The 25,706-nt window shown below is 46.6% G+C and overlaps 1 protein-coding gene and 1 long non-coding RNA gene across 2 annotated transcripts in view; one reads left to right on the top strand and one right to left on the bottom strand.

Annotated features, from left to right (window-relative positions):
* Positions 1–24,128, bottom strand: part of LOC146336042 (uncharacterized) — a 42,831-nt gene extending 18,703 nt beyond the window's left edge. The window contains exons 1-2 of the mRNA XM_084820352.1: positions 24,006–24,128; positions 12,187–12,295 (exon numbers count right to left, since the gene is read on the bottom strand). Coding sequence (XP_084676478.1) covers positions 12,187–12,195 — 9 coding nt within the window. The 5' untranslated portion in view covers positions 12,196–12,295; positions 24,006–24,128. The remainder of the gene's footprint in view (positions 1–12,186; positions 12,296–24,005) is intronic.
* On the top strand, positions 39–25,706 carry LOC146336043 (uncharacterized). Its single transcript, XR_014785800.1, has 5 exons — positions 39–173; positions 5,243–5,312; positions 6,826–6,955; positions 12,180–12,306; positions 24,290–25,706. It is a non-coding gene; the product is annotated as an uncharacterized LOC146336043 (long non-coding RNA).

Genomic DNA, 25,706 nt, shown 5'->3' on the forward strand with positions numbered 1-25,706 from the left:
AGATAGGCTACGTAAATCGTCACGTAGCCTATCACGGGGGCGTTTTTTCTTTTTAATTTTATTGGAATGGCGGCGGCGGCAGCCGGTCGAAAGATCAGCTGCCGCCCCCACCCCTGACAAAGACCCGACGAACCGCCGCTGGGACCCGCCGCCGGGAGGGACATTCGGGAAAGGTAAGTCCCGTCCCGTCCCGGGGGGGGTGCGGGGTGCGAGGGGGTGCAGAGAATTTCTCCCCGAAACTTGTTCGGGGGGCCGAACGCGTTGGCGCTCGGCCCCCCGAAGTTTCGGGGAGAAATTCTCCGCCAACCCTACTGACAACCTCTGTGGTGATCTTGGAGCCCAAGAAAATAAAATCTGTCACTGCTTCCATTTCTTCCCCTTCTATATGCCAGGAAGTGATGGGGCCAGATGCCATGATCTTCGTTTTTTTTTTTTTATGTTGAGTTTCAAATCAGTTTTTGCACTCTCCTCTTTCACCCTCAACAAGAGGATCTTTAGATCCTCCTCACTTTCTGCCATTAGGGTGGTGTCGTCTGTGTATCTGAGGTTGTTGATAATTCTCCCGGCCATCTTAATTCTGACCTGTGATTCATCCAACCCGGCATTTCTCATGATGTACTCTGCATATAAGTTAAATAAGCAGGGCAACAATATGCAGCCTCGTCGTACTCCTTTCCCAATTTTGAACCAGTCGGTTATTCCATGTCTGGTACTTACTGTTGCTTCTTGACCCTCATACAGGTTTCTCAGGTGACAGGTAAGGTGGTCTGGTACCCCCATCTCTTTCAGAATTGCCACAGTTTGTTGTGATCCACACAATCAAAGGCTTTAGCGTAGTCAATGAAGCAGAAATATACATTTTTCTGGAATTCTCTTGCTTTCTCCATGATCCAGCGAATGTTGGTGATTTGATCTCTAGTCTCTCTGCCTCTTCAAAACCCAGCTTGTACTTTGGGTAGTTCTCGGTTCACATACTGCTGAAGCCTAGCTTGTAGGATTTTGAGCAGAACCTTGCTGGCATGTGAAATGAGCGCAATTGTACGGTAGTCTGAACACTCTTAGGCATTGCCCTTCTTTGGAACTGGAATGTAAACTGACCTGTTCCAGTCTTGTGGCCACTGTTGAGTGTTCCAAATAGGGCACTTAGTTAACTCTTACACTGAAGATCCTGTAAGTTAATTTAATAAAAGTGTGACCATGAGTTCAATCCATATTATGTGTCTTGGGGCAACTTTTTTTTTCTTCATGTCATTCAAATTGCTGTCAAGTATGTGGTGGGGTGGGGCTGGGACACCTTAATGCTCAGACCACTGAGTAAGTCTGAATGAGAAGATTTTATAGAGATCAGGGAGTATCACCTCACCAGCTCTCCCTATTGAAAGGTTCCCCAGTTGTTCTTCCTGCAGTTTCTTCCTTTGTCTAGTGTTGGCTGATGGCAGACAGATTGAATCCTGTAAATATCTGGTTCGGAAATAAACCTCTGGGCTTGAGACCCAATACTAGGGATTTGCGAAAGTCACTTACCTTTTTAACAGGGTGATTCGCGGTGGTGGTGGGGGAGGCGCTCCGCACCTCCCCATGAAATCCTGATCCGGCTGGTTCCACTCCATGGAGATCCCATGGACCTGCCAGCCGGGGCCGCCCGCAGCCAGACATCCGGCCGCTGGGCAGCTTTCCCCCCCCAAAAAGTGTGTGCAAATGGTGGTGGCTACGGCGGCCGCCATTTGTGTTCCCTTTTTTCACTGTTTTAGCCTACGTAAATATGTATGTAAGCTATTTTGGCAAAAAAAAGGGGAACGCAAATAGCGTAGTGGGTGCCATTTGCGTTCCTTTTTTCCGCCGTTTTAGCCTACGTTAATATTTACGTAAGCTATTACGGCAAAAAAAAAAGGAACGCAAATAGCATCCACTACGCTATTTGCGTTCCCCTTTTTTCGCTATAATAGCTTACATAAATATTTATGTAGGCTAAAACAGTGAAAAAAGGGAACGCAAATGGTGGCCGCTGTAGCCGCCGCCATTTGCATACTTTTTTTTTTGCTTGCCATGATAGGCTACATAAGTATTTACGTAGCCTATCACGGGAAAGGCAGCTACGCAAATGGGGGGGTGGGGGTGGGAGGCCATTCCGCCAAGGGTTTCGGGGGGCTGAATGCCAGTGCATTCGACCTCACTGAAATCCATGGCAGAATTCTCCGCCATCACTACCCATTACTGAATCTACATCATCAGGGGCCATCCAGGTCAGGCCCAGGAACAATTGGCTCTCTATGCAGTAGCCCCATGTGTTCAGTTATTAGAATTGCACCTTGGAACTTCTTCCAGGCAGGAAAATCTTTTCAGGCTCTGGACTGGCCCCTCCCACTCTGGCTGGTTATTGGACAGTCCTAGATAGGAAGGGCTATAAAAAGTTTCCTGCTTGGGCTGGGACTTTGCCTGAGAACAACAGACTTCTTGGCTGTAGCTTGCTTCTGTTCATCCTTCGGCTCTGACCCCTCGTCTCTGACCCGCTGGCATAACTCCTGGTTTCCAGCTCCTGGCTCCCCTCTGACAGCTGCCTGTGGCTCAGCCCTTACAATTATGCCTTTTGGAAATGGTAAGCGCAAACATTTCTATTGCAAAAACTTTGCTGAGGCCCAAGGCCCAATTTCACGCGGCCACTTACGCCCCATTTGTCATCATGTGAATCCATCTTCAGACTGTCTGCTTCACACTGTGGGTTCATGCCCAGTGCATACACTTTTGCATTGTGCCATATTTTCCGACAGAAACAAAACAAATATAACTTAGCTGGTTCTGCAACGGCAGTTTGCAAATGATGCCATGTGTCCAAAGACAGCAGCTGGGTCATCATGGAATGGCTTTTGAATTGGAAAAGGTCAGAGGACTCAACAGCTGCTGCCTCTTTGGGCATCCATCCGCTCTGAATGCAGATCATTCTAATTAATAATCTGCATGCAGATTAAAAATGATTAGGTTACAATCTATCTTGCATTACCAACAAAAGAGCAATGGCAAATTATGCCTCACTGCACACAAGAACTTATGTTTTCTCCCTCTTTGCACGCACACACGCGTGCACACACACACACAGATTCTGAATGCCATCTTCATGTCCTTCCGATAATAATTAAAACCTAGTCATTTCCCCACCCCTCCCTTTATGAAGTCCTGAGTTGTCCCATTGCTGATTAAAAGAATGGAACTGGAGGGTAGGAACTTCAGAATTAATTAACAGCTTTGTTGCTGCATCACAAACTCAGAGGCATCTTTAATCAGGCTGCCTCTGTGGGCGTCAGGCATGGACAATCAAGTGGCTTTGTTCGGATGTTTTGTGTGGCTGTCAAAATGTTGAATGTGACTATTCTGGCAGACTAGGGATGTGCGGACTCACCCCCGTTCAGGTTATCCGGACACCCGCCCAACCCCTGCCCCCACTCACCAGTCCCAGGACCGCACTTGAGCCCCTCCCACACCCTGTGAGCAGCTCGCACTCACCCCAGAGGCCTCGTCGAGCTCTGGGGTTGTCATTTAAAAATAAAATAAAATGGCGATCGCAAAAATGTGCATGTTTTTGTATCCGCAGAAATGCATATTTTTGCAAATGCGCTTATTCTCATGTGCAAAATGCACATTTTTGCAAAGGCACATGTTAATGTGTATGCGAAACTGTACATTTTTGGAAAATGTGCATTTTCAAACATACGTGAATATGCGCATTCACAAAAATGTGCATTTTTTGCATTTGCGAAAATATGCTAATTTTTGTGATTGCCGTTTTATTTCTCAGAAATGGCGACCATGAAGCTTGGTGAGGCTGCCGGGGTGAGTGCAGGCCATTCACTGAGCACAGGCAGGGGGAGAGCAGGGGCCTGGGATCGGCAAGTGGGGCTCGATGAGTGGGGCCTGGGGGTGCTGGCAGGAGCAGATTCCTGGACTGAATCAGGTGCCTGCACCATCCCTATGGCAAACGTGATGATAGGCTACGTGATAGGCTACGTGATGATTTACGTAGCCTATCACGGCTGACCTTGCAGATCTAGCCGTGATAGGCTACGTTAATCGTCATGTAGCCTATCAAGGGGGCATTTTTTTTAACTTTTAATTTCGCGGCCGGGCGAGGTGAGGTGCCTCCTCCCTGGCCTGAATTTTGGCCGGGCGAGGCGGGAAGCCTCCCCCCAAGCCTGAATTTTGGCCGGGCGAGGCGGGCGAGGCTATGTAAATACTTACATAGCCTATCACAGCAGGCTTAAAAAAAAACCCCGCGTGCTCAAATGGCAGCGGCCACGGAGGCTGCCATTTGCGTTCTGTATTTTTCGCCATTTTAGCCTACATAAATATTTACGTAGGCTATTACAGCCAAAAAAAGGGGGATGCAAATGGCACCCACTACGTTATTTGCATTCCCCTTTATTTAGCCATAATAGCCTACGTAAATATTTACGTGGGCTAAAATGGCGAAAAATACAGAACGCAAATGGCGGCTGCCGTAGCCGCCACCATTTGCGTACGCGTTTTTTTAAAGCCTGCCATGATAGGCTACGTAAATTCTTACGTAGCCTGTCATGGCTCACTACAGGGACGCAAGTGGCGGCAGCTACGGCCGCCGCCATTTGCATCCCTGCTCCCCAGAGGCCGGATGACCGGCCGCAGGCGGATCCAGCCGGTGGCTCCGTGGAATTGCCGCAGAGTGGAGCCGGCCATGCAGGGTTCTGGGGAGGGGCGACTGGAGTGCCTCCCCCCCCTATCAAGGATTCCGGGGGGAGGGACGGAGTGCCTCCCCCCCACCGCGAATGAATCTGCGAAACGGTAAGTGACTTTTGTACATCCCTAAAATTTTCATCCATCCCTAAAAGAAATCCAATTCTGTCAATGAGCAGACGATGGAATGAAAGACACCCAACAGTCCGTGAAGCACAGATGGAATGGATTTAACAAAATCTGTCCATCCCTAGCTGGAGAGTAGGTGGTCCTTCATATGCTGAAGAATGGGCAAAAGGAATCAGCAAAACAAAGTTGGGGAGAGGGTCAATCCAGAAACCCATTTCTCCTCAAATTACTGGATTGATTTACTGGATTAATTAATTTACTGGATTGATTTCAGAATGTTTCTGGTCAAATCACTGTTTCTCCCCAGCTCAATCATACATATTAAATGAACCAGCCAATCCAGGAAAAGCTCTCCAAAAATGTTTCCAAGCACTGGTGCTCCCCCCCCCCAAACATGTACTTTCCATTTCAGGAGGACTTCGCTTTCCATGAAGAAGATCTCCAAATTCAGTCCCTAACATCTCCACTTTGAAGGATCTCAGGTAGGTAAGCATATTGGAGAAAGATTTCTGTCTGTGGCCTTGTGGAATTCCTGCCAGTCAGCATCAATCTAGTGAGCAAGATAGACCACTGATTCGCTTTACGAGAAGTCACTTTCAGGTGTTCAGTCTTAGGGGTGCTCTTCCACTCCAGAAACTGCTTTCTATACAATTAAAAATCCCTCAGCCAGCTGCTCAGCCATGGAGACAGGATGAGTTTCCCTTTCCACATTTCCTTTCTGCATCAATGACACTTATACAATCCAATTTTCACCGGCAGAGATGAATCATGTCCCTCACCAGCAGTTTTGCTGTGCACAGAGGACAGCAATCACACATTTTTGATGTCCCCGCTCCTTCCTCACATTTCAAGTTTCTTTCAAGCTGAGGAGTGTCCAACTCTTCTGCTTCCCCTTTTCAGGTAGCTGGTATTGAGAGATGGTTAATCAGACAAAAACCCATTTGCTGTGCAAAGGGTATGGAAAGGGAAACGACCTGCAGCTTCATAACTGTTTCTTACAACATGGGATGTTACCCTTTATAGAGGACTTTGGGGAATTACAGATGGGATGTCAGTCCTTTAGGGCACTGTTATCAGGGGCTGAGGGATGCATGCAGGTTCATGACTGAAATACAAAATGGTGGTCTGCAGGTGTGGCCGGGCCATCCTAGATAGAATTTAGGTAGAATTCATCCTAGATAGAATTCCATAGAATCATATAATTTTGGCAGCATATGATAAGTTTTAATTGATCCTGGATAGGGATGTCAGGGAATTCTGTAGGGATGTACGAAAGTCACTTACCTTTTCGCAGCTTGGCTTCGCGGTGGGGGGGAGGCGCTTCGCTTTCCCCACTGAAGTTCAGGTGAGGGGGGGGAGGCGTCCCGCCTCGCCCGGCCGAAATTCAGGCCGGGGGGGAAGGCGCCCCGCCTCGCCCTGCCAAAATTCAGGCCGGGGAGAAGCACCCCGTCTCCCCGGCTGCGAAACAAAAAGTAAAAAAAAAACCAAAAAACCCCAACCCCGTGATAGGCTACGTAACAATTAACGTAGCCTATCACAGCTAGATTTCCAAAGTCAGCCGTGATAGGCTACGTTAATCGTTACGTAGCCTATCACGGGTGATTTTGAAAAAAAAAAAGCGCGTACACAAATGGCGGTGCCCTATGGGCGCCACCAGTTGCGTTCCTTATTTGGTCCTAGTAGTCTACGTAAAGATTTACGTAGACTACGACGAAAATAAGGGAACACTATTTGCGTTGCCCTTATTTTCGCCGTAGTCTACGTAAATCTTTACGTAGACTACCCGTGCCCAAATTAGGAACGCAAATGGCGGTACCTATGGGCGCCGCCATTTGCGTACGCGCTTCCCCCCCCCAAAGTCAGCTGTGATAGGCTACATAACGATTTACGTAGCCTATCGCGGCTGACTTTGAAAATCTAGCCATGATAGGCTAAGTAAATCGTTACGTAGCCTATCACATTTGGGTTTTTTTTACATTTTTCTTTCTTTCGCAGCTGGAGAGGCAAGACGCTCCCCCCCGGCCAGAATTTCAGCGGGGAGGGGCGGGGCGCCTCCCCCCCACCAAGAATTTTGGGGGGAGAACCGAAGCGCCTCCCCCCCCAACGAAAACAGCTGCGGGACCAGGTAAGGGACTTTTCGTCCATCCTTAGTGTGTGTTTTAGGTAAATTGCTTTTAATCTCTGTATACTGTATTTTTAATGTTTTTAATCTTTGTAAACGGCCCAGAGAGCTTTGGCTATTAATATTATAGTAGTAGTAGTAGTAGTAGTAATAATAATAATAATAATAATAATGATGATGATGATTATGATGATGATGATTTTAGAGTTGGAAAGGTCCTTTGGGGTTTTCTAGTCCAACCCCCAGCTCAGCATAGGGATCACGAAACTACAAATTCACTGGGAGATGGCTGTTCTGGCTCTACTTAAATATCTCCAGTGAAGGAGAACCCACCACCTCCCAAGGCATTCTGTTCCAATGTCGAACAGATCTCACCATTAGGAAGCCTCTTGAAATGTTTAGTTGAAATCTGCTTCCTCACAAGTTTCCCCTGTTGGTTCTTGCCCTGCCCTCTGGAGCAACAGAGAAAAAATAATCTGGCCATCTTCTGCAGGACATATTTGAAGACCACTACCTAGAGATGTCCCCTTCATGGATCACTGCCTTGTTATGGTGAAGGGGCTTGCATAACTCAGTGAAGCCATAAGCTATGCCGTGCAGGGCTACCCAAGATGGACAGGTCATGGTGGAGAGTTCTGACAAAATGTAGTCCACTGGAGAAGGAAATGGCAACCCACTCCAGTATTCTTGCCAAGAAAACCCCATGGAACGTAGCACAAGGCTAAAACATATGATGCCAGAAGATGAGCCCCTCAGGTCGGAAGGTGTCCAATATACTACTGGGGAAGAGCAGAGGCAATTTCCAAGTAGCGCCCAAAAGAGTGAAGCGGCTGGGCCAAAGCCAAAAGGATGCTCAGCTGTGGATGTGTCTGGTGGTGAAAAGAAAGTCCGATGCTGTAAAGAACAATATTGTTTAGGAACCTGGAATGTCAGATCAATGAATCAAGGTAAGCTGGAGGTGGTCAAACATGAGATGGCAAGATTGAACATCGACATCTTGGGAATCAGTGAACTAAAATGGACAAGCATGGGCAAATTTAATTCAGGTGACCATCATATCTACTACTGTGGGCAAGAATCCCTTAGAAGAAATGGAGTAGCACTCATTGTCAACAAAAGGGTGGGATGGGAAAAGCAGTACTGGGGTACAATCTCAAACATGATAGAATGATCTCAGTACGAATCCAAGGCAAGCCATTCAACATCACAGTAATCCAAGTCTATGCCCCAACCACTGAGGCCAAAGAAGCTGAGGTTGATTGGTTCTATGAAGACCTACGAAGCAAGACAAAGGCTAATAGAGTTTTGCCAAGAGAACAAACTGATCATAGCAAACATTCTTTTCCAACAGCACAAGAGGCGACTCTACACATGGACATCACCAGATGGTCAATATCGAAATCAGATTGATTATGTCCTTTGCAGCCAAAGATGGAGAAGCTCTATACAGTCAGTCAAAACAAGACCTGGAGCTGACTGTGGCTCAGATCATTAGCTGCTTGTTGCAAAATTTTGGCTTAAATTGAAGAAGATAGGGAAAACTAGGGATGTACGAAAGTCACTTACCTTTTCACAGCTTGGATTTGCAGTGGGGGGGAGGTGCTCCGTCGTTCCCCCCGGAATCCTCCCTGGGATGGCTCCACTCTGCAGCTCCTCCGCAGAGCTGCCAGCCAGGGCTGTCCGCAGCCGGAGTTCTGGCCGCGGATGGGCTGCTACGGACGCAAATGGCGGCTGCCGTAGCGGCCACCATTTGCGTCCTGCGAAGCTGCCATGATAGGCTACGTAAGTATTTACAAAGCCTATCACGGCAAGCCAAGGTAAAAAAAGGTAAAGGTGTCCCCAACCAGTCGTGTCCAACTCTAGGGTGCGGTGCTCATCCCCGTTTCTAAGCCGAAGAGCCAGCGCTGTCCGAAGACGCTTCTGTGGTCATGTGGCTGGCATGACTGAACACGGAGGTGCACGTAAATATTTATGTAAGCTATAACAGTGGAAAAAAAGGGGAATGCAAATAGCGTAGTGGGCGCTATTTGCATTCCTTTTTTTCCCCGCCGTGATAGCTTATGTAAATATTTATGTAGGCTAAAACAGCAAAAAAAAGGAATGCAAATGGCGGCCGCTGTAGCCGCCGCCATTTGCATATGCTGTTTTGTTTTGTTTTTCGTTTTTGGCTTGCCGTGATAGGCCATGTGAAGACTTATGTAGCACCGCTATTCGCAAGTCAGCGCAGACGGCAGCAGGTAAGTGCTCCATTTCATGCGCCTTTCGTGGGTTGGGGGGGCAGGGGCTTTGTTCCGCTATGGATTTCGGGGGGCTAAATGCACTGGCATTCAGCCTCACCGAGATCCGTGGTGGAATTCTCTGACATCCCTAGGGAAAACCACTAAACCATTCAGGTATGACCTAAATCATATCCCTTATGAATATACAGTGGAGGTGAGGAATAGATTTCAGGGATTAGACCTGATAGACAGAGTGCCTGAGGAACTATGGGTGGAGGCCCGTAACATTGTTCAGGAGGCAGCAACTCAATCCATCCCAAAGAAAAAGAAATAAAAGAAAGCCAAGTGGCTGTCTGATGAGGCTTTACAAGTAGCTGAGGAAAGAAGGGGAGTGAAAAGCAAGGGAGAAAGGGGAAGATATACCCAACTGAATGCAGAGTTCCAGAGAACAGCAAGGAGAGACAAGAAGGCCTCCTTGAATGAACAATGCAAAGAAATCGAGGAAAACAATAGAATGGGAAAGACTAGAGATCTCTTCAAGAAAAACGGAGATCTCAAGGGAACGTTTTGTTCAAAGACGGGCATGATAAAGGACAAAGAAGGCAGGGACCGAACAGAAGCAGATGAGATTAAGAAGAGGTGGAAAGAATACACAGAAGAACTATACAGGAAAGATCTGAATGTCCCTGATAGCCATGACAGTGTGGTCACTGAACTTGAGCTGGGCAACCTAGAGAATGAAGTCAAGTGGGCCTTAGGAAGCATTACTAACAACAAAGCTAGCAGAGATGACAGTATTCCAGCTGAGCTATTTAAGATCCTAAAAGATGATGCTGTTAAAGTGCTGCACTCAATACGCCAACAAATTTGGAACACTCAACAGTGGCCGCAAGACTGGAAAAGGTCAGTTTACATCCCAATTCCAAAGAAGGGCAATGCCTAAGAGTGTTCAGACTACCATACAATTGCGCTCATTTCACATGCCAGCAAGGTTCTGCTCAAAATCCTACAAGCTAGGCTTCAGCAGTATGCGAACCGAGAACTACTGGAAGTGCAAGCTGGGTTTCGAAGAGGCAGAGGAACTAGAGATCAAATTGCCAACTTTCGCTGGATCATGGAGAAAGCAAGAGAATTCCAGAAAAACGTCTATTTCTGCTTCACTGACTACGCGAAAGCCTTTGATTGTGTGGATCACAACAAACTGTGGCAAATTCTGAAAGTGATGGGGGTACCAGACCACCTTACCTGTCTCCTGAGAAACCTGTATGAGGGTCAAGAAGCAACAGTAAGAACCAGACGTGGAACAACCGATTGGTTCAAAATTGGGAAAGGAGTATGACAAGGCTGTTTATTGTTGCCCTGCTTATTTAACTTATATGCAGAGTACATCACGGGAAATGCCGGGTTGGATGAATCACAGGTCGGAATTAGGATTGCCGGGAGAATTATCAACAACCTCAGATACGCAGATGACACCATCCTAATGGCAGAAAGCGAAGAGGATCTCAAGAGCCTCTTGTTGAGGGTGAAAGAGGAGAGTGCAAAATCTGGTTTGAAACTCAACATTAAAAAAAACGAAGATCATGGCATCTGGCCCCATCACTTCCTGGCATATGGAAGGGGAAGAAATGGAAGCAGTGACAGATTTTATTTTCTTGGGCTCCAAGATCACCGCAGACGGTGACTGTAGCCATGAAATTAAAAGACGCTTGCTCTTTGGAAGGAAAGCTATGGCAAACCTAGAGAGCATAGTAAGAAGCAGAGACTTAACTTTGCCAACAAAGGTTCGTATAATCAAAGCTATGGTTTTCCCAGTAGCAACGTATGGTTGTGAGAGCTGGACTATAAGTAGGGATGTACGAAAGTCACTTACCGTTTTGCCGATCTGCTTTGTGGGGGGGGGAGGCGCTCCGTCCCTCCCCTTGGAAACCTCGATGGGGGGGAGGCGCTCTGTCCCTCCCCCTGGAGTCCTTCCTGGCCGGCTCCGCTCCGCAGGGATTCCGCGAAGCCGCCAGCCAGCTCCACCCACAGCCGGACATCTGGTCACTAGGCAGCAGGGACGCAAATGGCGGCGGCCATAGCCGCCGCCGTTTGTGTCCCTGTACTTAACCGTGATAGGCTACGTAAATATTTACATAGCCTATCACGGCAAAGTAAAAAAAACACACATATGCAAATGGCGGTGGCTAAGGCCGCCGCCATTTGCGTTCGCTATTTTTCACCGTTCTAGCCTATGTAAATATTTACGTAGGCTAGAATGGTAAAAAATAGGGAACGCAAATGGCGGCTGCCGTAGCCGCCGCCATTTGCGTATGCTGCGCCTGGCCAGGAGACCAGCCGCCGCACCCGCCACCGCCGCGCCTGCCGCCACCACCCCACCACCACCGCACCTGCCACCACCGCACCCACAGCCACCACACCTGCCGCACCCGGACCCGCCGCATCCGCCGCCACCACCCTGCCCCACCCGCTGTGTTTGAGAATATTTCTCAAACGGGGTTTGGGGAGGCAGTGATATTTCTACGTTGGTCTTGATGCACACTTTTTTTTGTTCTATTGCATATGCTTTTTCCTCTTTCATTCCCACGTTACTTTGTATACTACTGTGAAAAAGAAAAAAACATTGACCCAATCCAGGTCACTGAAAGGACCAGCTTTTCTCCCAGGACTAGGTATGGACAGCTGGTTTCTTAGAAGCATCAAGAAAAAAAAAGAAAAGAATTCTACTTGAGTCTGAGAGGGTGACAGAGTAGTAAGCCAGGAGCAAATAGATTTTCACTGCAGCAGCATGAAATGAAATTCATGAATGGCTATGGAGATTTGGCCCATAAAAATTGGGTGTGTGTACTTGTTGGCTTTGCCTAGTACAGCTACAGTGTTTAGTCAACAAATCTGTTACGTTTGTCTATTAAAATATTTTGACCATCTAAAAGGTGCTCCCTGATTAATCAGGGGGCAGATTTTTAAGTTTGTTTTTAAGTAAGAAGTCTGTTGTTTTTAAATACTAGAACTTACAAAAACCATGGGTGGCGAGAACCATCTTAGAAGAGTCACTCTTTCACATGAGAGGCAATGCCATGAGATGTTTCTTAAGATGGTATCTTCTGCAATACATTTACATCACCTACAAAGAAAGTAAGTATACCTTTCACCTTAAGAAGTTACTTTATACACAATTGTAAGTAGCTATATGATCAATCAATTAACTGTAATCAACCAACTAAAACTTACCTGTTCTTAATCAGGTGACAGTCTTGCAGAGGGAAGAGGAGGGGAGAGACAAAAGGAGGGAGGTATGGATGTGGGGAAATGCCATGAGATATTATGTTTGAGAATGGGGATATGCCAAAGGCCATGCAGTTAGTGTTGTCAGAGAATTTCTTCATGAATCTCGGGGAGGCCGAATGCCAATGCATTCGGCCCCCCGTAATTGGTGGAGAAACGGTCTGCCCCCCCCCCGGAATGGGACTTACCTTTGTCGAATGTCCCTCGCGCTGGTGGCTCCCGGTGGCGGTGCGGCGGCGGCCGGTCTTCCGACCAGCTGCCGCCGCCGCCATTTCCAAGTAAAACAACAACAACAACAACAAACGTGATAGGCTACGTAAAGATTTACGTAGCCTATCACGGCTAGATTTTCAAAAAACACCGTGATAGGCTACGTAAATCCTTATGTAGCCTATCATGGCTGACTTTGGGGGAAAAAAAAGCGCATATGCAAATGGTGGCGCCCATGGGCGTCGCCATTTGCATTCCTTATTTGGGCATGTGTAGTCTAAGTAAACATTTACGTAGACTACGGTGAAAATAAGGGCAACGTAGACTACACGTGCCCAAATAAGGAACGCAAATGGCAGCGCCCATGGGTGCTGCCATTTGCGTACGTGTTTTTTTTTTCCTCCAAAGTCAGCCATGATAGGCTACGTAAGGATTTACGTAGCCTATCACGGTGTTTTTTGAAAATCTAGCCGTGATAGGCTACGTAAATCTTTACGTAGCCTATCACGTTTGTTGTTGTTGTTGTTGTTTTACTTGGAAATGGCGGTGGCCATTTGCGTCCTGGCAGGAGACGAGATTCACCGCTAGAGGGATGGGCGACTCCCCCCCGGCCAGAATTTCAGTGGGGAGGGATGGGGCACCTCCCACCCAGCCCAGAATTTCGGGGGGAGGGACGGAGTGCCTCCCCCCAACCGTGAAGCAAGCTGTGGGATCAGGTAAGGGACTTTCGTCCATCCCTACATGCAGTAGGGATCTGTGGAACAGCCACCTGCTGTTCCAGGGGGGGTCCACGGGGGGGGAAGCAATCTGTCCCTTCCCCAGAATCCTCGCTGGCCGGCTCAGCTCTGTGGCGATTCTGAGGAGCCGCCGGCCAGCTCCGTAGTGCTAGCAAATCTAAGACCTTTATGGCCGCAAATGGCGTAGCGGATGCCATTTGTGTCTGGAGTCACTCAGCCTCAGCCAGTAGTACAACAATGGTGGCCGTATGGCTGGCGCTACGGAGCTGGCAGCGAGGAGGATCCAGCCAGGGAGGATTCCTCAGGGAGGTGGAAGTAAGTGCTCCATTCCTCCACAGACTCTGGAGGCCGGATTCTTTTGAATCTGGCCTCGCTGGGGTCCATGGAGGAATTCTCCACCATCCCTAGTTTTGAGGGGGGATTTGAAAGAAAGGAGAGAGGTGGCATCAGCTCCTGTGGCCTAGTTTCAAAAGCGGTTTGCAAGTGATCATCAGTTCAGAACTCTAGTAAGAGCAACCTGTCCCTTCCCCCAGCAGCATGCTGGGCAGGGAGGAAAAGGGGAAGAGGGGAGAAGAAAGAGAAGGGGTGTCAAAAGAAGAAGAGAGAGAGAGGGTTGTCATAAAGAGAGAGAGAATGGTGTAGCAGAATGAGAGAGAAAGAAAAAGGTGGCAAAAAGAGAGAAAGGGGTTGTAAGAAAGAGAGAGAAGGAGGTGGCAGAACGAGAGAGAGAGAGAGAGAAAGGGGATGTCTCAACCCACTTTGACTCTGACCCTGCACATCACCAGCATGTTGACCCTGTCAGAGGGAATGCATCCCTCCACAGAAAAAAGAAAAAAAAAGAGGTTCCCTGTCCCTGACTTAGGCTTTCTGGGAGGGAGTTTCCCTTGCAGGAGGCAGCAAGAGATAACTAGCAGGGCAGGAGAGCTTTGCCTAGCACAGGGTGGTAGAGCTGATAAAGGAGACTGATTGAATGAATGAGACATGCACCAAAAAATAGGGCAGGCCAAGAGCAAGATTAGGTCATCCAATCAAATTCCTTCCTCCCTTCCTTCAGTTTCTGTACCATCCAATAGCCAAAGCTTTCTGGGCAGTGTACAAAGACCTTAACACCTTAAAAATACAATATTGCACAAAATATATTTTTTGAAACCCATTAACATAAAAACATATAAAGAGACAGTACACCCACAAACATGCACACACACACACACACACACACACACCCCTGCACATGCATATACACATACATCTGAACTGTTTAAAATAATCAATAGTTAGTATCCCCAGGACCCAATTAAAAGCCTTATCATTAGCTCCCAAATGGCTAAGAGTAGAGGAAGGTCTTAACCTGATGCCAAAAAGATAACCATGTTGGTGTCAAGTGGGCCTCATTGCAGAGGTCATTCCACATTCAGGGGGCCACCACTGAGAAGACTCTCTCCCTTATTGGCACCTTCTGAGCTTCCATTGGAGGAGACACCCGGGGGATGGCCTTAGATGATGAGCATAGCATATGGGCATTCCCCTAGGGCACTTCCCCTAACTATGCATTGATTGATTGATTGATTCATTCATTCATTCATTCATTATGTTTCATTTAATACACCCCAGCCATGCTCCTCCTATCTGGACAGGGTTAGCTTGGCTTCAGTAGTCTATGCTCTGGTAACCTCCAAGTTAGACTACTGCAATGCATACTGTATAGGGCTGCCTTTGAAGATGGTTTGGAAGGTGCAGCTTATGCAAAATGCGGTGGACAGATGGATAGCAGGGATCAGAAGATCTGAATTAGGGATGCTGGAGAAATTTGAGATGGAATAAATGAGTTTGGGTTTCTCAGAGTCTGAACTACACAATCCACTACCGTCCCCTTCAGGCTGCCCAGAGTCCGTGGACTTCTGGATCTATTTCTTTCCCTTGTTTTTTAACTTTCCCGAAATGTACACAGATTTATTTGCAGGAAAATATACCGACTGGTATATGTGGGGAAAAGTTAAATGGAATGGGGGACAATACGCTAAATATTACATAGTAATGTAAATTACATAAATTGTTGCGAACCCACTTACAGAATTGTTTGCGTACTTTTCTACATAACAGAAAATAAATTAATAAATAAATTCCATCTGCAAATGATACCAGAATGAATGACAATTCCTGCACAATGCATGAAACACACATGGGATGGATTTCACAAAATCCAGACATCCCTACTCTGAATGCATAACAACAATTCTGGCTCATTTGCATGGGCTGCCTATATGTTTCTGAGGCCAAATCAAGGTGCTGGTTTTGACCTATAAATCCTTACATGGCTTGTGACTACAATACCTGATGGAGCACCTCTCCTGGTATGAACATACTCATATACACTACAGACATTATCTGAGGCCTTCCTCCAAGCTCCTCCTCTGAGGGAGGCTTAGGGGATGTCAATAAGAGACAGAGCCTTGTCGGTGGTGGCCCCCTAATTATGGAATTCTCCCCCCAGTAAGGCCTGCCTGGCACCAACATTATCATCCTTTTGTTCAGTTGTTCAGTCGTGTCCAACTCTTCGTGACCCCGTGGACCATAGCACGCCAGGCCTTCCTGTCCTGCGCTCTCTCCCGGAGCGTGCTCAAGTTCATATTCATTGCATCCGTGATGCTATCTAGCCATCTCATCCTCTGCCGTCCCCTTCTCCTTTTGCCTTCAGTCTTTCCCAGCATCAGGGTCTTTTCCAGGGAGTTTTCTCTTCGCATTAGGTGGCCAAAATATTGGAGCTTCAGCTTCATTATCTGTCCTTCCAATGAGCACTCAGGGTTGATTTCCTTTAGGATGGACTGATTTGACCTCCTTGCAGTCCAGGGGACTCGTAAGAGTCTTCTCCAGCACCACAGTTGGAAAGCATCAATTCTTCGGCGCTCAGCCTTCCTTATAGTCCAGCTCTCACAGCCATACATTACTACTGGGAAAACCATAGCTTTGATTAGATGGACCTTTGTCGGCAAGGTGATGTCTCTGCTTCTTACTATGCTGTCTAGGTTGGCCATAGCTTTCCTCCCCAGGAGCAAGCGTCTTTTAATTTCATGGCTACGGTCACCGTCTGCGGTGATCTTGGAGCCCAAAAAAGTAAAATCTGCACTGCTTCCATTTCTTCCCCTTCTATATGCCAGGAAGAGATGGGGCCAGATGCCATGATCTTAGTTTTTTTAATGTTGAGTTTCAAACCAGCTTTTGCACTCTCCTCTTTCACCCTCAACAAGAGGCTCTTGAGATCCTCTTCGCTTTCTGCCATTAGGGTGGTATCGTCTGCATATCGGAGGTTGTTGATAATTCTCCCAGCAATCTTAATTCCGACCTCTGATTCATCCAACCCGGCATTTCTCATGATGTACTCTGCATATAAGTTAAATAAGCAGGGTGACAATATGCAGCCTTGTCATACTCCTTTCCCAATTTTGAACCAATCGGTTGTTCCATCTCTGGTTCTGACTGTTGCTTCTTGACCCTCGTACAGGTTTCTCAGGAGACAGGTAAGGTGGTCTGGTACTCCCATCACTTTCAGAATTTGCCACAGTTTGTTGTGATCCACACAATCAAAGGCTTTAGCGTAGTCAATGAAGCAGAAATAGATGTTTTTCTGGAATTCTCTTGCTTTCTCCATGATGCAGCGAATGTTGGCGATTTGATCTCTAGTTCCTCTGCCTCTTCTAAACCCAGCTTGTACTTCCGGTAGTTCTCGGTTCGCATACTGCTGAAGCCTATCTTGTAGGATTTTGAGCATCACCTTGCTGGCATGTGAAATGAGTGCAATTGTGCGGTAGTTTGAACACTCTTTGGCGTTGCCCTTCTTTGGAATTGGAATGTAAACTGACCTTTTCCAGTCTTGTGGCCACTGTTGAGTGTTCCAGATTTGTTGACATATTGAATGCAGCACTTTAACAGCATCATCTTTTAGGATTTTAAATAGCTCGGCTGGAATACTGTCATCTCCACTAGCTTTGTTGTTACTAATGCTTCCTAAGGCCCACTTGACTTCATTCTCTAGGTTGCCCAGCTCAAGTTCAGTGACCACACTATCATGGCTATCAGGGACATTCAGATCTTTCCTGTATAGTTCTTCTGTGTATTCTTGCCACCTCTTCTTAATCTCATCTGCTTCTGTTAGGTCCCTGCCTTCTTTGTCCTTTATCATGCCCGTCTTTGCACAAAACGTTCGCTTGAGATCTCCGTTTTTCTTGAAGAGATCTCTAGTCTTTCCCATTCTGTTGTTTTCCTCGATTTCTTTGCATTGTTCATTTAAGAAGGCCTTCTTGTCTCTCCTTGCTATTCTCTGGAACTCTGCATTCAGTTGGGTATATCTTCCCCTTTCTCCCTTGCTTTTCGCTTCCCTTCTTTCGTGAGCTACTTGTAAAGCCTCATCAGACAGCCACTTTGCTTTCTTGCATTTCTTTTTCTTTGGGATGGATTTCGTTGCTGCCTCCTGAACAATGTTACGAACCTCCGTCCATAGTTCCTCAGGCACTCTGTCTATCAGGTCTAATCCCTGAAATCTATTCCTCACCTCCACTGTATATTCATCAGGGATATGATTTTGGTCATACCTGAACGGTTTAGTGGTTTTCCCGATGTTCTTCAATTTAAGCCAAAATTTTGCAAGAAGCAGCTCATGATCTGAGCCACAGTCAGCTCCAGGTCTTGTTTTTACTGACTGTATGGAGCTTCTCCATCTTTGGCTGCAAAGGACATAATCAATCTGATTTCGATATTGACCATCTGGTGACGTCCATGTGTAGAGTCGCCTCTTGTGCTGTTGGAAAAGAGTGTTTGCTATGATCAGCATGTTCTCTTGGCAAAACTCTATTAGCTTTTGTCCTGCTTCATTTTGTACACCTAGGCCATGCCTGCCTGTTATCCCGGTGATTTCTTGACTTCCTACTTTAGCATTCCAATCCCCGATGATGAAGAGGACATCTTTTTTTGGTGTTAGTTCTAGAAGGTGTTGTTGATCGGTTCTATGAAGACCTACCTCAGCTTCTTCGGCATCAGTGGTTGGGGCATAGACTTGAATTACTGTGATGTTGAATGGTTTGCCTTGGATTCGTACTGAGATCATTCTATCATTTTTAAGATTGTGCCCCAGTACTGCTTTTCCCACCCTTTTGTTGACTATGAGTGCTACTCCATTTCTTCTAAGGGATTCTTGCCCACAATAGTAGATATGATGGTCACCTGAATTAAATTCGCCCATGCCTGTCCATTTGAGTTCGCTGATTCCCAAGATGTCGATGTTCAATCTTGCCATCTCATGTTTGACCACCTCCAGCTTACCTTGATTCATTGATCTGACATTCCAGGTTCCTAAACAATATTGTTCTTTACAGCATCGGATTTTCTTTTCACCGCCAGACACATCCACAGCTGAGTGTCCTTTCGGGTTTGGCCCAGCCGCTTCACTCTTTCTGGCGCTACTTGGAAATACCCTCTGCTCTTCCCCAGTAGCATATTGGACACCTTCCGACCTGCGGGTCCCATCTTCCGGTGTCATATCTTTTAGCCTTGTGATACGTTCCATGGGGTTTTCTTGGCAAGAATACTGGAGTGGGTTGCCATTTCCTTCTCCAGTGGACCACATTTTGTCAGAACTCTCTGCCATGACCTGTCCGTCTTGGGTGGCCGTGCACGGCATAGCTTATGGCTTCACTGAGTTACGCAAGCCCCTTCGCCACAACAAGGCAGTGATCCATGAAGGGGATTGTCATCCTTACAGCACCAGATTAAGACTTTCTTCTACTCCCAGGCATTTGGTTTTAATGGTTCCTTGGATTTATTGCCGATTGTTTAAAATGGTTATCTTTTGATATGCAACTAGTTTTATATTATGTTATTATCTTATAGTTTCAGAGTTTAAATCTTTGTAAACTACCCAGAGTGTTTTGGCTATTGGGCAGTACAAAAATATAATGAATGCCTGAACGAACAAATGATTGAGTACTTATTTATTTTTTACCTTTATATCCCGCCTTTTTTCCCTCTTGCAAGGAACCCAAGGCAGCTTACATGATCCTCCCCCTCTCCATTTTATCCTCACAACAACAACCCTGTGAGGTAGGCTGGGCTGAGAGTCTGTGACTGGCCCAAAGTCACCCAGTGAGCTTCCATAGCTGAGTGGGGACTAGAACCCGGATCTCCCAACCCCCAGTCCAACACTCTTGCCAAGAAGTACTGACACTCTGTTTCGCAGTTTAGAGGGACTGGACGGGGCAAAACAAGCTGCAACTGAATCCGCACAAGATGGAAGTACTGTTGGCTGGTGAATTACGTTACCTGGGATTAGGTGTGCTACAAAAATATAGTGAATGCATGAATGAAGAAATGAATTATTTATTATTTATTAAATTTAAATGCTGCCTTTTTTCCTCTTGCAAGGGACCCAAGGTGGCTTGCATGAGCCTCCTCCTCCTCTCCATTTTATCCTAACAGCCCTGTGAGGTAGGCTGGGTTGAGAGTCAGTGACTGGCCCAAAGTCCCCCAGTGAGCTTCATGGCCTGGTGGGGACAAGAACCTGGTAGGGATGTATGAAATGACTTACCTGTTTTGTTTTGTACATCCGTGGTGTGGGGGGAGGCACTCCGTACCTCCTCCTGAAATCCTCGATGGCTGGCTCCACTCTGTGGCGACTCCATGGTGCCACTGGTCGGGGCAGCCCGCAGTGACATCTGGCCACTGCTGGGCTGCGCAGGGACGCAAATGGCAGCTGCTGTAGCCGCCGCCATTTGTGTCCCTTTTTTTTGCAGCACGAACGGCAGCAGGTGAGTGCTCCGTTTCGTGCGCCTTTCGTGGGGCGGGGGGGCTTCATTCTGCCTCGGGTTTCAGGCGGCCGAATGCACTGGCATTTGGCCTCACCGAGATCCGTGGCGGAATTCTCCGCCATCCCTAGAACCTGGATCTCCCAAGTCTCAGTCCAACACTCTCACCATTCCACCACGCTGGCTCTCTGGAATGAATGAAGACCTGAAAGACAGGGCAGGGCAAAAGCAAGATTACTCAGTTCAATCGAGGGGAGAAGGTTGCTGGTCTGCCTTCATCCTATTCTGTGCAATGGGTCTCCTCGCTATGTGAACATTCTCTCTTATCAACCTTAAGATCCACATGTCCATCCTGCCTTCAGCAGGGGCTTGGACTCGACGGTCTTGTAGGCCCCTTCCAACCGTACCATTCTATGATTCTATGTGCGCTTTTCAAGATGCCAATGGGCTTCCCTCCCCTCCATGTCACTGGACATGATCCAGTCCTCACACAATGCTAGGTAATTTTTCTTAGGACACATTGCTGTTTACCCCACATTCCTGACATCCTTCCCAGCTGTAAATTTTATCCCATTGTGTACTCTCAAGCTGGGCAAGTTGCCCCAGCACTGACATTGCACTTGCCTCTTCAACACCCTGATGAGCAGATACATATGATTAAATCTCTTTTCATCAGGCTAGGAAAGCGAACCATGCTTACCATGCAAACAACGAAAAGATAATCATTTGGGGTTTGGGTAAGCACTACTATAAGTCTGCATTCCGAGTGACGATCCGGCCATCAGTGAAAAGACTAGAGAAGGCATTGGAATAGCAGTTTGGGTCTGACAGGACCGACAACAGCAGTGAGGAGACACTTTTGTGATTCAAATCTAGTGAGGCTCCAGGATTTGTTCCATTTACATTTTTAAGTAAACCAACCTGATTTATGTTCCCCAGGCTAATACAAAGATCAGAACATCGTTATCTTTTAGATTACCCGCTTCCCCCTTATTTTTCACTATATTTCCATCACCACCACCCAAGGAGCTAAAAATGCGTAGAAAAGGCTGTATTTTAAGATTAAATGCCCAGTTGTGTATTTTAGGCATTTAACTGTGGATTTTTAATTTAAAGATGCAGATCGATGGGGAAATCGGACACAGCAGAATGAGTTTGGTTTGTCCCTCTCTGTTCAAATCCATGTTCAAGTTATTTATGTGTGAACCACTAAACCATTCTGCTGTGACCTAAATCATATCCCTTACAAATATACAGTGGAGGTGAGGAATAGATTTAAGGGATTAGACCTGATAGACAGAGTGCCTGAGGAACTACGGACGGAGGTCCGTAACATTGTTCAGGAGGCAGCAACGAAATCCATCCCAAAGAAAAAGAAATGCAAGAAAGCCAAGTGGCTGTCTGATAAGACTTTACAAGTAGCTGAGGAAAGAAGGGAAGCGAAAAGCAAGGGAGAAAGGGGAAGATATATCCAACTGAATGCAGAGTTCCAGAGAATAGCAGGAGAGACAAGAAGGCCTTCTTAAATGAACAATGCAAAGAAATCGAGAAAAACAATAGAATGGGAAAGACTAGAGATCTTTTCAAGAAAAACGGAGATCTCAAGGGAACATTTTGTGCAAAGATGGGCATGATAAAGGACAAAGAAGGCAGGGACCGAACAGAAGCAGATGAGATTAAGAAGAGGTGGCAAGAATACACAGAAGAACTATACAGGAAAGATCTGAATGTCCCTGATAGCCATGATAGTGCGGTCACTGAACTTGAGCTGGACATCCTAGAGAGTGAAGTCAAGTTGGCCTTAGGAAGCATTACTAACAAACAAAGCTTTTATTTTCTTGGGCTCCAAGATCACCGCAGACGGTGACTGTAGCCATGAAATTAAAAGATGCTTGCTCCTTGGGAGGAAAGCTATGGCAAACCTAGACAGCATATTAAGAAGCAGAGACTTAACTTTGCCGACAAAGGTCCATCTAATCAAAGCTATGGTTTTCCCAGTAGTAACGTATGGCTGTGAGAGCTGGACTATAAGGAAGGCTGAGTGCCGAAGAATTGATGCTTTCGAACTGTGGTGCTGAAGAAGACCCTTACGAGTCCCCTGGACTGCAAGGAGGTCAAATCAGTCCATCCTAAAGGAAATCAACCCTGAGTGCTCATTGGAAGGACAGATACTGAAGCTGAAGCTCAACTATTTTGGCCACCTAACGCGAAGAGAAAACTCTCTGGAAAAGACCCTGATGCTGGGAAAGACTGAAGGCAAAAGGAGAAGGGGACGGCAGAGGATGAGGTGGCTAGATAGCATCACTGATGCAATGAATATGGACTTGAGCATGCTGCGGGAGAGAGCGGAGGACAGGAAGGCCTGGCGTGCTATGGTCCATGGGGTCACGAAGAGTCGGACACGACTGAACGACAACTAGATTTTGATCCCATTCACTCCTGGAAGTTCTGGATGGGTTTTAAGGAATATAAACAACTACTACAATGAAAAAGACAACAGAAAGTATCTAAGGTTAATCCTATGTAGAGTAGGCCCATTGAAATAACTGGGATGTAGGTTAGTTGTGACTAACTTAAGTCCCATTCATTTCAATGGGTCTATTCTATATAGGCCTAACAATGGATACTACTGAATATTTACATCACCACCATTTCCCATTCCATTTAATCCCAGCCACTCCAGATCCCACACATCTCAGCCTAAGAGCCCACTTTCTGTTCCACATTACCCAGATAGAAATTAACACCTAGGAATGTGTGAATCAGCAAAACCTGAGCTCACTGAGGTTACCTGCATTGACCAGGGGGTTGGACCTGATGGCCTTGTAGGCCCCTTCCAACTCTACTATGCTATGATTCTATGATTCTGTGATCTGAATTCCACCTTGAAGCTTGTTCCTACTCCTGTCCACATCAGGTTGAGCTTTGGAATTTTTTTTTCCTCTCTTTTTGTATGAAAATTTTGCACCCAATATTTTTGTACAGATTTCCCTAAATATATGCCTCAGCTGTACACATTTTGAAATGTACACATTTCCCCCATTGAACAAAGTGTATTTGTGCAGATTCCCCCCCCCCAAAAGTACACATTTTTCATGCCCATTTTTCAAATGGACACATTTTTTGAACCTGATATTTGTTTTTGTTCCACAAATTGCATTGCAAGCTTGGAAATATATGGGCTTCAACTGAAGATTACGTTTGGCTCTCCGTTTGGTTCCAGGCTGGTGTGTGTGTGTGTGTGTGTGTGCGTGCACGCGGGGGGAGAGAATTCATCATTCCCAGGTTGACCCATCATTCATTTATAGAATTTGCTCCCACAGGGTATGAAAAGGGATACTAGCTCAGATGCTGTGGGGAGGGGGGGATGCACTATTTTACAGGGTTGGGGGAGGAAATACTGATAGAGTCTGGGGACACTTCATTTGTCATGAGTTAATGTGAGGAGACCTCAGGGGCTGCTGTACAGCCCCCTAGGTATTCTTGGTCACCAAGCAGCAATAGACAACCACAGTTAGGGCTGGCTAAACAGAAGAAAAGGGAATCAGGACAGGGGATCTTTAAATGGGTCCAGGACTCTGAGGGAGGAGGAAGAGGTGGACCAGAAGCACAGGATAAAAGCTTGAGGGCTAGAAGCTCAGGGGAGGAGGAAAGAGGCTTAGGAGGAGTGGCTGAATGGAGTCAGCAGACGTAACAAAGACTGGAGGTAAAGAAGGGGAGAAGGGCAAGGGGAGAAGACCAGTTGGTCTTCCTTGAAGGCCAGGGGCCTATAGCAGAGAAGGGTCTGCTAACAAATGCAAAAAAGACCTACCTGTTCAGTCAGAAGCCTACAGGACTGGGTGGATGAGAAAAGACTGGCTTAATTCCCCAGCAAACTCAGGAACAGGTCCTCCTGGGTTCTGCAACTACTCATCATCCTCAAGCAGCACCGTGTGAGCAATCCCCCAGATTCTACTGCTCCGGGGTGATGCACTCCACCCCACAGCTACCTGTATGGTAGACCTCAGCCTGCTCCAGCATACCCCCCAGTATTGCCCTGAGAGCACCCACCCAACTCCTGCAACTACTTATATCATGCTGTGACTTGCTTTCCAGGAGCCGGCAGATACTTCCTGTTATGGACTGAGAGACTCTGTGCCGTATTCTGGAACTACTTACTGCGGGTACCAAAAAGAGATCCCGATGCTGCAGCTACTGATTTGACTGATCCTGTGCTGTAACAGGAATTTGAAAAGTCTATAATTTCTGCATTTTTGTGGTCCCCATAGTTATCTGGGGATGGAAAGAGGACAGAGGAACCTGTTCCCTCGGCAGAGGGGGCACACGGTGTGACAGTTATGCAATGAAATATTGAGAGATCAAGCCATATATACACGGCTAAGAGCCAGCCTGGCATACCCTGAAGTTTCTTGAACAATGCCTTTGGCTAGATGACTTGGTCGTCTCCTTTTTTTTTTTTTTAAAAGAAAGAAACTTGCCCTGAGTCTCTGGAGTAGGAGAAGTTAAAAGTGCAGATGGATAAATGCAGATTTGCACAGGGTGTACTGATTGTACTGCCAGTCCCTTTTCTGAGTTGCCAGCCGCCTTTTGTCTTTTCTCTTAGCTGGATCGCTGTATGCCTTCCACATCAAGGCCAGCTTGGGGGGGGGGGGTTGGGTCCTCCCCTTTTATCTCTGCCTCATTTATTTTGCAGCTGCTGCTGTCTCAGGCCCAAGCTATTTAGCAGTGTGTCTCGTGGAAATGATTTTGTTGTGTACGCTCAAAGAAAAGAACACAAACTAATTCACTTGACTTATTTACACCAAATGCTGGGACAACCACTTGAAACATTCCCCCCACACACACACACACAATTGCTTTCCCAACTTTATCTCCCCCACTGCCTAACCATGGCATGACTTGAACAGAACTCCGAGAAAGAAATCAAAACCCTTCATCCTGCACTAAATCCCAACCAGGACTCAGGCCCAGACCTTTCTTTTCTGACACTGGCTGTCCAACTCACACTAATAAAATAGAAAGCTGCATTATACAGCGTAGGGCAGTGCTGTCTCCCATGACTAGGGATGGATGGATCTGTCAATTTCGATATCTTTCAGTTCCTCATCCCCCTCCCCCCACAATCTTTATTTTGGTATTGTCTCGAACTTTTTTTTTTTAACATTCACATGAAAACTCAAATGCATTTTTGTGTGTGGTTTTCCTACTGCATGCATTTTGTGGCCTGATATACACTTTTGTTTTTGCTTTATAATATAAGCAATTGTCCTAATACGATGCATTTTTGAGTATTATTTTCACTAATGTGTGCACTTCTGTGTCCGCTTCCTGCTACATTTTTTGGTTTGCATCGTTGATTGGAAAACTTCACTGTGGAATTTGGAGAAGTGTGAATATCAAAGGATAACTGAGTTCTGATTCATGTATAGGTTCCAAAGTGTGAAATTGGACAGGTTTCTATTAAAATTAGGTATGTTTGCATTAAAAAAAGAGAAAGAATTGGAGTGAGCTG

Source organism: Heloderma suspectum, chromosome 13 (genome assembly GCF_057233095.1).
Source record: "Heloderma suspectum isolate Gila_16-S chromosome 13, 16-S_ref, whole genome shotgun sequence".
NCBI lineage: Eukaryota > Metazoa > Chordata > Lepidosauria > Squamata > Helodermatidae > Heloderma > Heloderma suspectum.